Source organism: Musca vetustissima, unplaced genomic scaffold (assembly GCF_032173495.1).
Source record: "Musca vetustissima isolate MV318-11 ecotype Yass unplaced genomic scaffold, APGP_CSIRO_Mvet_v1 utg38941, whole genome shotgun sequence".
Lineage (NCBI taxonomy): Eukaryota > Metazoa > Arthropoda > Insecta > Diptera > Muscidae > Musca > Musca vetustissima.
The window spans coordinates 39,886-53,309 of record NW_026877969.1 but is presented as its reverse complement, the minus strand read 5'-3'; the positions used below and the strand labels follow the sequence as shown (position 1 = coordinate 53,309).

Here is a 13,424-nt window from a genome sequence, read left to right as displayed (position 1 = left end):
GAAACCTGGTGACAGATACAGACAGCGTGTTGTGTATCTGGAAGGAGCATTTTGCAAAGCTTCTGGTATTAAATAGTAGCGATGAAAAAGATACCCTAGAACCAATAAGAGACGACGGTATAGATTGTTTATCACCTAGCCAAGATGAGGTCAGAATAGCAATTAATAGGCAGAATAATAATAAAGCAGCAGGAGCCAATGGGTTACCAGCCGAACTATTCAAGACTGGTTGTCAGATGCTGGTCAGGAGCATGCGCCAGCTGATTAGTACAATTTGGCTAGAAGAATGCATGCCCAATGATTGGAACTTCAGCATCCTGTGGCCCGTGCACAAAATATGAGACAATACGATATGTGCCAGCTATAGAGAAATAAGTCTCCTTCCCATCGCATATAAAGTGCTATCCAGCGTGCTGTGTGAACGAGTGAAGCCAATGGTCAATGACATTATTGGACCATAACAATGCGGCTTCAGATCTGGCAAATCCACCATTGATAAGATTTCGCACTGCGCCAAATCCTGGAAAAGATCCACGAAAAACACATCGACACATTCCACCTATTCGTCGACTATAAAACCGCATTCGACAGCCCTATCCGTTCAAAGGTGTTAAAAGCCATTCCTGCAAAATTAATACGGCTGTGTAGGATAACTTTAACTGGCACAATATCAGCAGTTAACGTCGGAAAGGACCTCTCGGAGCCCATTAGTACCGAAAGAGGATTTAGACAAGGTGATAGGTTGTCGTGTGACCTTTGTTAACATCCTGCCAAAGTCGTTCTGACAGTAAACGACGAGAAGACCAAACTGATGTTATCAACGCCCAAGACGTCTAGTAGACTCGGCCCAACTGTGGAGCTTGAGAACTACAGCTTCGAGGTAGTAAAAAATGTTATTTACCTTGGTACCGTCATAAATAAAACTGATGACAACAGTTTTGAACTTTGGAGGAAAATAGTGTTGGTTAACAGATGCCACTATGGTCTCAGTCTCATGGTCAGCAGTTCAGAAACAAGGCCACATCTCGTCAGACCAAACTCACATTCTACAAGACGCTGATACTACCCGTGCTGTTATATGGATCTGAAGCATGGGTAGATACGCAAGCGACTACGTTGGATAAGGATGCCCCAGCTCAAAAGGCATATAAAAGCTATCAAACTGATGGATTACACAGAAGAGGAAAGCCACGAATTCGATGGAAAGATCCAGTGGAAGACAACATTTCGGAACATGGTCTTTCAAAGTGCAGAAGCTGCGCATAAGATCTACGCGCCTGGAAATCTTTTTTAAGCTCGACTTATGGAACAAATGTTCCGTCACCAACCAGCTAAGTAAAGTAAAGTAAAGTAAAGAAAAAACGTGGACCCATATTATCAAAGTTTCGGCGGCTGGTTTCCTTACCAACTTCTTCGTTGGGAAGTATGTAGAATTGGCATCTGCTGCTTGAGTTTTGATGCTCTATAGGAAACATGTAATTCTGTCACAATTGAATTTATGTTCCTTCACATATTCAAGGTTTTTACTATTTCATCAGAGCTTGAGGCGCCTATACACATATCATTCGGATTAATACATTGGCTAAAACCTTTAAAGTAAACAAAGTATCGTCATATGCGGACTATTCCAAAACGGGGACCTAGTGTTATTTATCGCCATTTTTTCATTCCAAACATTTCAATTTTCTATTATTAAAAAAACTCTATTGCACTGGACTTTTACTTCTCGGGGTCAATACTTTTGTTGATATAATTCGATATATTTCAAGTGAAAATCTCAAGAACTCTTGAAGATATAGCCGATTTATTGTGTCAGCATCAAGTGACGGCTGAAGGGCTTCTCAAACTTTAAACGCGTTTTTCTCTAAACATGTTTTTGCGAAAACTAATAATGCAATCGGTTCCAAATTTTGCAACGTTTCTCTGGGACTGTATAGCTCTCGTATGAACTAGGATAAAGCCAATCGGTGAAGATCTTCCTTATTTTTTTATTGTTCCCTTAAATAAATATATACTTACCTGTGTCAACGTAATATAACAACGATCTGTTAGTGGTGTTATGACCAACCTGGAAGTATTACCCAAATATTCATAGGCATAACGAAATTCCGCATCACAAATATTGGCAAAGCAATCTTCGTTGATCAGCGAATCCTCTCCTCTTTCCAACTCCGTCCAACGATGCCTTAACTGACTTTGCCATTGAAAGGCGAATGAACTATCAACCCTTGCCTGGATAATTCGCGAAACAACATCCCTCGAATGAACATCAATTGTGCAGATGGTCATAATTTTTTGACGATCTCCGGGAGTCAATTCACCCAACAGCAGATTAATCAATGAGTTTAGCTGTATTATTTGATTTTTGTGTAAATCTTTCATGGCAGCCTCGTAACCCTCCTCCATCCAGGCAAAGGCCCGATTAACATCAGCGGTCCATGAGATTTGACTGCAGCACAGGGCAACCTGGGCTGGCCAATCATTGAGCCATTTATCGCGTGGCTTTTCCGATTGCACCTGCAGAGCTTTGCTAAACAGCTGGTGTAAGGTGTGACGCATTTCGGTAATCAGTATTTGTAGCCATAGTTCAACGCGACCCTCACAGAGTATCCCATCGCAGGAGATGAAAGGTACATATTCATTATTTTCTTTGGAATACATTCCGATGGCATTATTGGTGCGATATGAGGCAAAAGAAAGCCTTAGAATGGAATCGAATAATTTAATGAAATGCCTTTCGATTATCTGCGGATTATTGCCATTGGAAAGGATGTCCAGTAAATCGGCTGAGGATATGAAGTAGAAACGAGGGAATGCTAACCGCTTTGTTTCCAAATAATTATTCAAAGCCTTTTCACAAATTAGCAGGCGTTTCTGTAGGTGCTCCAAGGCTTCGAAGACATAACGATGATCGATCACAATGTCCATGGCAATTTTGACATTTTGAATTTTTGAGAGTAGGTCAATAAATTCTTCATCAATTTCTTCGAAGAATTGCGATTCCTTAGGAAGCTGAGCCCTTATGTCGGGTGATCCAATGAAAATACATTCCAAATATACCCATTTACGTTGTACCTCAAACCAATTGGAAATGAAAAGTTCCACGCCGCTTAAAATCCGCTGCCAATAGTTGAGCTTCTCCAGCAAATAATCTACATGTTTCGATGAGGCTATATTTTGAATTTGCATTTGATTATCATCGAGGGTTTCAATGAGACCCTCCGAGACTTTAAGTAATATTATATCCTGACGTCTTTGATGTGGTTCCCGATCGAACTTAATTTGTGACCATATCGCCTTAATGTCATCTAGGATTTTGGTTACGTTCATTTCTTTTATGGCTCGGTCCACGGTGTTTCTAATTTCTTCATCGTGTTTGTGGAGTTCGAGTTTCATAAGTTCGTCCAGGGTGCTGGTGTTGTCCAGTTTGAAGGAGAGCTACAAAAAAGAAAATAGAGACATTTAAGAAGTCTGATAGCCCAGCAACGTACACAGGATTTCATTTCGGGGGGGGAGGCCGCCCCCCCCCCCTTCGTACGTCCCTGTGATAGCCCTTCAGAAATATTCTTCGCGCCTATATGTATGCTCACAAAATTATTACTTAACCAGTAAGGAAAGTAGTAAAGTCGGACGGGGCCGACTATATGATACCCTTCACCACTTTGGGTATATTCATAAGATGGAATCCTAACAGACCTCGCATTTTTTAAGGACCATTAACATGAAATTAAACATGTCATTCTGCAACCTATACTAAATTTTGGTCAGATATAGAGTTGCTTCTTACAATGGGACAATATTATGTAAATAAATTTAAAGCAAAATATCGAAATCTAAACCGATTAATCGAAACTTGCCACTTGTTGGATTACACTTATTTCAGTATGTTTTGAGCATTCGGTCACATTTTGAGTTCTTCATCTTCAAATTGCGTGCAAATCGAAAGATATATAGGGACTTTGGTGCACTATTTACCTATAATGGGACGAAAATATATATGGGAGCCAGGGACGTACGCAGGGGGGCGGCCCGGGGGGGCCCGGGCCCCCCCCGAAATAATTTTTTTTCACAGTAAATTTATGTTTGCAACAACGAATTTTTTCATTTTGTACTACCGGGTTCTTTAAAAATCTTTCTTTAAAAATCCATACCTAAATGTATGCTTCACAAAATGATTCCTTAAAAATCAATGCCTAAATGTATGCTTCACAAAATGATTCCATAAAAATCCCCGCCTAAATGTATGTTTCATAAAATGATTCCTTAAAAATCAATGCCTAAATGTATGCTTCACAAAATGATTCCATAAAAATCCCCGCCTAAATGTATGCTTCATAAAATGATTCCTTAAAAATCCCCTCCTAAATGTATGCTTCATAAAATGATTCCTTTAAAATCCACGCCTAAGATTATGCCTCGGAAAATAATCCTTTAAAAATCCACGCCTAAAGTAGGAATAGAGCCTCTGAAAAGATTCCTTTACTCCTTGAAGTATCCTTTACATAATATTTCCTTAAAATAATGTATTAAATTATTAACAAGAAAATCTAATTATCTCCTTAGTCATGCTGATATCTAATATTTAATTCATACTTCGTGGAATTTTGTATTATTTAATAGCAAGATTTGCAAAACCACACTTGACCCAGTTAACTGGTTAATTTATTAAATTAATCTTCAATTCTCAAAATTATTGTTAACTCATTTTACGTGTATCTCCTTTCCCTTATCATTTTACAAATTTTAAGAGCCACAAATTAATATTTGTTCGTTTTATCCTGGATTTGTATAGATTCGATTTTCTAATTCCAATTTTATTTATAACTAGCCGAATCACAATAACAATAATAATGGCAGGACAAATCACCCATAAACCGAATAAGTGAGTGAACTCATTTGCATTGCCATTAACATTTTGTAATTAAATGATAAAGGCCCAACATATCAATGGCAAATCATTGCGACAATTATAAATATATATGTTTGTATGTAGAAAATTGTTCGAACCATATTCTATAAATTGTATATAATAGGATGTGTATAATAGGATGTGTTGGTCCTTGAAAAAACATTTTTTATCCTTGTATTGGTCCTTGAAAAACTCTTCTTTAAAAAATCCACGCCTTGTGTTGGTCCTTGAAAAAAATCTTCTTTAAAAAAACCAAGCCTTGTGTTGGTCCTTGAAAAAAATCTTCTTTAAAAAATCCACGCCTTGTGTTGGTCCTTGAAAAAATATTCTTTAAAAAAACCACGCCTTGTGTTGGTCCTTGAAAAAATATTCTTTAAAAAATCCACGCCTTGTGTTGGTCCTTGAAAAAAAAAAACTTTTTTAAAAAATCCACGCCTTGTGTTGGTCCTTGAAAAAAATCTTCTTTAAAAAATCCACGTCTTGTGTTGGTCCTTGAAAAAATATTCTTTAAAAAATCCACGCCTTGAGTTGTTCCTTAAAAAAAATTCTTTAAAAAATTCACGGTCCTTTGAAAAAAAATATGTTTTAAAAAATCCACGCATTGTGTAGGATGGACACTGAAAAAAATATTTTTTTTTTAAAATCCATGCCTTGAGTTGGTCCTTGAAAAAAAAATATTTTTTAAAAAATCCACGCCTATTGTACTTACTTACTTAGCTGGCTTGTGACAGAACTTTCGTTCCATAAGCCGAGCTTAAAAAATATTTCCAGGCGCGTCGGTCTTTTGCGCAGTTTTTTCCAATTTGAAAGACCATGTTTAGCAATGTTATCTTCCACTTGATCTTTCCATCTTATTCGTGACCTTCCCCTTCTGCGTGAACCATCAGCTGGTTCGCTTTTATATGCCTTCTGGGCTGGGGCATCTTCATCCATTCTCACAACATCTTCCGGGGAATTTTTCTCTCAAACACTCCAAGAGCTGCCTCATCTGCTTGCGCAAGTACCCATGCTTCAGATTCATATAACAGCACGGGTAGTATCAGCGTCTTGTAGATTGTGAGTTTGGTCTGACGGGAGGTGGCATTGTTTCTAAACTGCTTTCTTAGACCATAGTAGCATATGTTGGCCATCACAATCCTTCTCCGAATTTCAAAACTGATGTCATTCGTTTTGTTTATGGCGGTACCAAGGTATATACAATCTTTGACTACCTCGAAGCTGTAGTTCTAAAGTTCCACAGTTGTTCCGAGTCTACTGGACGTCTTGCGCGTTGATACCATCAGCTTGGCCTTCTCGCCGTTTACTGCCAGACCGCCACTTTGGCAGACTCCTTCTCAATTTGTTCAAAGGTGGCTGTTACCGCTCTCAATGTTCGACCCATTATGTCGATGTCATCGGCGTAGGCGAGTAACATGTGTTGTTTGGTGTACATAGTGTCATTTCTGTTCATCTTTGCCACTCGTATGACCTTTTCCAGCAGGATGTTAAAAAGGTCAAACGACAAACTGTCACCTTGTCTGAATCCTCGTTCTGTATTTAAGGGCTCCGATAGGTCCTTTCCGACTTTAACTGCTGATCTTGTGCCAGTTAAAGTTATCCTGCATAGCCGTATTAATTTTGCTGGAATGCCAAACGCAGACATGGCTTTATACACCTCTGAACGGATAAGGCTGTCGAATGCGGCTTTATAGTCGACGAATAGGTGGAATGTGTCGATGGGGTTTTCGTGGGTTGTTTCCAGGATTTAGCGCAGAATGAAAATCTGGTCAATGGTGGATTTGCCAGGTCTGAGGCCGCATTGGTATGGTCCAATAATGTCATTGACCATTGGCTTCAGACGTTCACACAGCACGCTGGATAGCACTTTATATGCGATGAGAAGGAGACTTATTCCTCTATAGTTGGCATATATCGTCTTATCTCCTGTTTTGTGCAAGGGACACAGGATGCTGAGGTTCCAATCATTGGGCATGCATTCTTCTAGCCAAATTGTACTAATCAACTGGTGCATGCTCCTAACCAGCAACTGACCACCAGTCTTGAATAGTTAGGCTTGTAACCCATCGGCACCGGCATTTATTATTCTTCAACCGATTGATTGCTATTCTGGCTTCATCTTGGCTAGGTGGTATACACTCTATATCGTCATCTATTATTGGTTCTGGGATATCCTCTTTACCGCTACTATTTGATACCAGAAGTTTTTCAAAATGCTCCTTCCAGATCCTCAACCTTCCTTCTTCATCTCTACAGGAGGATGTGCCTGCACCAAAGCCTTCGGTTTGGTGTTTTACCCGTTGGTAGAATTTTTGGACTCCATTCTGACTCCTGTATATTACCCGTTGGTAGAATTGTTGGACTCCATTCTGACTCCTGTATATCTCGATTTGATCACGCTCACGTTTTTCTTGTTCTTTCTTCTTTTTTCTGAAAATAGGTTTTTCCTCTCTTCTTTTCTCCCGATAGTTCTCCATCGCATTACGTGTTGCTGCTGTCCGCAGGGTTGCCTCATATGCTGCGTTTTTCATATCAGTGGCTGCTGCGTTTTTCATACTCCTGATCGTACCACGTATTTCTTGACGATGGTCTTTGGTACCCAAGTGTTGCTTTTGCTGCAGTTTGTAGGGAGTGGACAATTCTCTGCCACTGTGCTTCTATATTGTTATCAGGACAAGGGGTGCTTTCGTCAATCAGTTCGGTAAGTTGAGCGGAGTAGGCTTCTGCTATCTGTTGTGCTTACAGCTTTTCCATGTCAGATCGCACCTTTGCTGCCACATTAAGACTGGTGGGTACCTTGGCTGCCACAAGATAATGGTCCGAATCGATATTCTCTCCTCGTATCGATCGGGCGTCTAAAACACTGGATAAATGCCTTCCGTCTATCACATGATCGATTTGATTTCTCGTTGTTCGATCGGGAGAAATCCAAGTGGCCTTGTGTATATCGAGATGCTTGAATCTGGTGCTGCTAACTACCATGTTCTTTGCTGCCGCGAAGTCAATCAACCTCATGCCATTGTCTGATGTTGCTTCATGGAGGCTGAATTTTCCGACAGCGGGGCCAAAGATATTTCCCTTCCGATTTTTGAATTAAAATCTCCTAACAGAATTTTAATGTCATGACCAGGGCAACGGTTATATGCTGTTTCTAGGCGCTCGTAAAATATCTCTTTGGTCTGTTCATCTTTATCTTCGGTTGGAGCATGGGGCAAATGAGACTAATGTAGAAGAACTTCGCTTTTATGCCGATTATAGCAATTCTCGCATCTAATACAGGGCGTAGTCGTCAGATTTACTTACGTCAGTCCCTTTCCATCGCATTTCCTGTAAGGCAACAATATCGGCTTTGTACTTCTTGAGTTCATCCGCCAAAGCGAACACTGCGCCTGTTCTGTACAACGTGCGCACATTCCAAGTGCAGATTCGCAGATCGTGGTCCTTTATACGTTTGCGGGGGTCGTCAACATTAGATGGACTTGGTTTTCGTTTTCGTTGCTTTTTCATTTCCGAATGTGGGCAACTAACCCGACGCCTCAACCCATTTTTATAGTTCTTATGGGTGGACTCGCGACACATTTTAGCTCACTATATCATCGGGTGATGAAAATAGCTACGCCAGGTGGTACCACGGGGAGGTGAGTGTCCACAATTGAGATGAAAGAGGAACCAAGATAAGCCTTGACTTCGCCATGTTAAGGCCAACCAGAGCCATTGCTATCAATCAGAACCGTACTATCATCCCCTACGCCACCCTATTATAGTGCATGAAAAAATATTTTTTTTAAAAACCCACGCCTACAGTAGGCCATGAAAAAATATTTTTAAAACCCAAGCTTGTGTTGGTCATTAATAAAATATTGGCCACCCTAATATGTATCATATCGATTGTATCATCTCTCATCCCCAAAGGATATCTCAAAAAGCCATAATAACAAAAACATATAGAGAGTGTGTGTGTCTATGACCGGACATACACATGTCGAGTACACATACATTTATTTGCATACACATGTACAAATAATTTAATTCTATTTAATTTACACAGAATAAATATTAGTAATAAATAAATTATTAATGCTCATAAGTCACAACAACAACAACAACAATAATAATTCCAAGAATTTTTGGAATGCCTTGCAGCACTCTAAGACGATGAGGATGTCAGGATGACTAAATGGAATGGGTAATAATAGATGGGTAATTGGATATGGACAAATGATGTAATGTCTACTTCAATTGCAGGGAACCAAATTGAGAAGGGGAGAGAGAGGGTGTGAGACGAATAACTTGACCATTAAATAAACACAGGAAAAATGTGAAGACCAGGGGTTACTGGGTCAAAGGACGTGCTTCTGTGTTTGTTTATGTCTTCTCTTTTGCAGCACTGACATATGTAAGGATATTTTAAGGACATGCTTTTTTATATTTTATGTCATTATAAGTGTTTTTATGTACATATATTACGAAAATGGACATTGGACTTTTATGGACTCCCTCACTGTCTCGTTCGTGCATCCTGTCCTTGGGTCATTGTATCATTTCCATTCGCTCGAAGTGGAGGGTGTAGATATACAGTAAACAAATTGTTCAATGAATGGAACAGTTAAATTTTTTTATGATTATCCTTAAGCATATTGTGTGAGTATTTTCTTCTTATCAAAAGTAAAGGCGGAAGGTGTCCTGTCAAGTCCTGTCCAGATCATCTCCTGCCAGTTAAATTCAAATGAAAACGTACGAACATTTAAAGACCGAATGGAGGCCGAAAAAAAAACATATAAAAACTCCATTAATAGAGACAATTTTAAGGAGTAAATGTGAGGAAGGCGTGTGTGTATGTGTCGCCTGTGTGTATGCACGTGCGTGCGTGTTTCGTTTTTATTTGTCTGCGGAACACCATGAGATATAATTTCTGGCCATATGCAACGGAAATTAAATTTTCTTCGAAAAGTTCTACCAATGATTATTCCCTGAATGATAATTTTTATTTTCTTGTTGTTGTTTTCCATTTTTGTATTGTCCAAATGGGATCTAGAAACAAATTGCGTCGTTTTGTAAAAGAAGTTTTGTGGGTACATTTCGATGATGTTGTTTGATAGAGAATTTAAATTGGTGGACAATATTAATTGGTGTAGGGGTGTGATTATTTTGAGATTATCTGTGCGGATAATTGAAAAGAACGATGAAAACAATTTGTAATTGTTTTAAAAAGACATGATTTCATGAGCTAAAAGAAAAAAGAAGTTTATATTTTATATGAGTCTCTTGAGGATATGTCTCCTATTTTTTGTAACTATTTTAAAAGAATGATAAAAGATAAAAATTTAATACTTAGAGAACTCTAAAGGTGATACTAAGGGCTTGTCAAAGTCTTATTTTTATACAATACCCCATGAGGTGGAGTATATATTAAATTTGTCATTTAGTTTTGCAACATATCGGAATATTTGACTACCACGGTGTGTGTATTCAAATTTCTTGCTCAGGTCTAAAAAAAATTATGTTCCAAATTGCAGACACTCAGGTAGGGAAAATTGGGGTAGGAATTTCAATATAACGAAAATTAACCGGACCATTGGTATGTGAGCGGATGGCGTAGTGGATGATGACACCAAGCAACGGCTCTGATTTGCTTTAACATGCAAAGCCCAGGCTTATCTTGGTCCTTCTTTCATTGTGGACACTGACCTCCCCGCGGTATCACCTGAGGTAGCTACTTTCATCATCCGTTGAAATAGTGAGCGGATATGTGCCACGAGTTCACCAACAAGAACTATAAAAAATGAGCTGAGGCATCGGGATAGTCGTCCACACTCGGAAAACCCCTCCTACTATGAAAAAGCAACGAAAAAGAAAACTAAACCTCCCCAATGTTGACGAACCGCAAACGTATAAACAACCACGATTTGCGAATCTGCACTTGGAATGTACAGTTTTCGCTTTGGTGGATGTTTTCAAGAAGTACAAAACCGATATTATTGTCTTACAGGAAATGCGATGGAAAGGGACTGGAGTAAGTAAATCAGATGATTACGCCCTGTATTATAGCTGCCATGAAACGAGAGATGAATTTGGCTGCGGATTTATGCTTAACAGGAAAAAAAATACCTCGTCTCCAGATTCACTCCAGTAGATGAGCGAATTACTATAATCCGTATAAAAGCGAAGTTCTTCTACATCAGTCTTATTTGCGCTCAAAGATGAACAGACTAAAGACATTTTTTACGAGCGCCTAGAAACTGCATATGACCGCTACCCTGGCCATGACATTAAAATCCTGCCAGAAGATTTTAATGCAAAAATCGGAAGGGAAAATATTTTTGGTCCCACCGTCGCAAAATTCAGCCTCCATGAAGAAATATCCGGTTGATTGACTTCGCGGCAGAAAAAAACATGGTTGTTAGCAGCACCAGAATCCAGCATTTCGATATACACAAGGCCACCTGGATTTCTCCCGATCGAACAACGATAAATCAAATTGATCATGTTGTGATGGACGGAAGTTATTTATCCAGTATTTTAGACGTCCGGGGAGCGAATATCGATTCGGACCATTACATTGTGGCAGCCAAGGTACGCATCCGTCTTAATGTAGCAGCAATGGTGCGATCTAATGTAACGCGGAAACTCGACGTCGGAATACTGTAAACACAACAAATAGCAGAAGCCTATTCCGCTCAATTACCCATCGGCTTGACGAAAACACTCCTTGTCTCGATAATAATATAGAAGCACAAGGGCAAGGAATTGCCCACTCCCTACAAACTGCAGCAAAACCAACACTTGGGTACCAAAGACCCCCATCATGAAATCCATGGTACGATCAGAAGTGTCGTAATGCCACTGATGTGAAAAACACAGCGTATAGGGCAACCCTGCAGACAGTAACAACACGTAATGTGATGGAGAATTATCGGGAGAAAAGGAGAGAGGAGAAACGTGTTTTCAGGAAAAAAGAATAAAGAAGAAAAACGTGAGCTGTAGCAAATCGAGATGTACAGGAGTCATAATGAAGTCCGGAAAACACCAAAGCAAAGATTTTGATGCAGGCACATCCTCCTGTAGATATGAAGAAGGAATCCTGGTGACAGATACAGGCAACGTGTTGGGGATGTGGAAGGAGCATTTTGAAAAGATTCTGGTATCAAATAATGGCAGTGAAGAAGATACCCCAGAACCAATAAGTGATGATGGTATAGAATGTATATCACCTAGCCAAGATGTCAGAATAGCGATTAATCGGCTCAAGAACAATAACGCAGCAGGAGCTGGTTACCAGCCGAACTGTTCAAGACTGGTGGTCGGATGCTGGTCTGGAGCATGCACCAGCTGATTAATAAAATTTGGCGAGAGGAATGCATGCCCAATGATTGGAACCTCAGCGTCCTGTGTCCCGTGCACAGAAGAGGAGACAAGACGATATGTGCCAACTATAGAGGTATTAGCTATCTTCCCATTGCATTAAAGTGCAATCCAGTGTGCTGTGTGAACGACTGGAGCCAATGGTCAATGACATTATTGGACCATACCAATGCGGCTTCGGACCTGGCAAATCCACCATTGACCAGCCCTATCCGTTCAGAGGTGTTTAAAGCCATGTCTACGTTCGGCATTCCAGCAAAATTAATACGGCTATGCAGGATAACTTTAAGTGGCACAAGGTCAGCAGTTAAAGTCGGAAAGGACCCATCGGAGCCCTTCAATACAGAATGAAGATTCAGACAAGGTGACAGCTTGTCGTGTGATCTTTTTAACATAATGCTTGAAAAGGTCATACAAGACGAAAAGGTGAACAGAAATGACACCCTGTACTCCAAACAACACATGTTACTCGCCTGCGCCGATGACATCGATATAATGCGTCGAACATTGCGAGCAGTAACAGTCACCTTTGAATAAATTGAGAAGGAGTCCGCCAAAGTGGGTCGAGGTAGTTAAAGATTTTATATACATTGGTACCGCCATAAATAAAACGAATGACATCAGTTTTGAAATTCGGAGAAGGATTGTGATGACCAACAGATGCTACTATGGTCTAAGTAAGCAATTTAGAAACAAGGCCACCTCCCGCCAGACCAAACTCACACTTTACAAGACGCTGATACTAATCAGCTGGTGCATGCTCCTGACTAGCATCTGACTACCAGTCTTGAATAGTTCGGCTGGTAACCCGTCGACTACTGCTGCTTTATTGTTCTTGAGCCGATTAATTGCTTTTATGGCCTCATTTTGGCTGGCCGGTATACTTTCTATACCATGATCTCTAATTGGTTCTGGTGTATCTTCTTCACCGCCACTATTTGATACCAGAAGCTTTTCAAAATGCTCCTTCCAAATCCTGACTCCTGTACGTCTCGATTAGCTCACGCTCACATTTTTCCTTGTTCTTTTTTCTGAAAACCCGTTTCTCCTCTCTCCTTTTCCCCCCATAACTCTCCATCGCATTACGTGTTGCTACTGTCGGCAGGGTTGCCTTATATGCTGCATTTTTTACATCAGTAGCATTACGACACTCCTG

At 40.0% G+C, this 13,424-nt stretch overlaps 1 protein-coding gene across 1 annotated transcript in view; it reads right to left on the bottom strand.

Moving 5' to 3' along the window:
- Positions 1–13,424, bottom strand: part of LOC133322730 (dynein beta chain, ciliary) — a gene marked incomplete at its 5' end in the record, with an annotated part of 79,105 nt that overhangs the window by 25,878 nt on the left and 39,803 nt on the right. Inside the window, one exon of the mRNA XM_061531692.1 lies at positions 2,020–3,438. Within this exon, the coding sequence (XP_061387676.1) occupies positions 2,020–3,438 (1,419 nt within the window). The remainder of the gene's footprint in view (positions 1–2,019; positions 3,439–13,424) is intronic.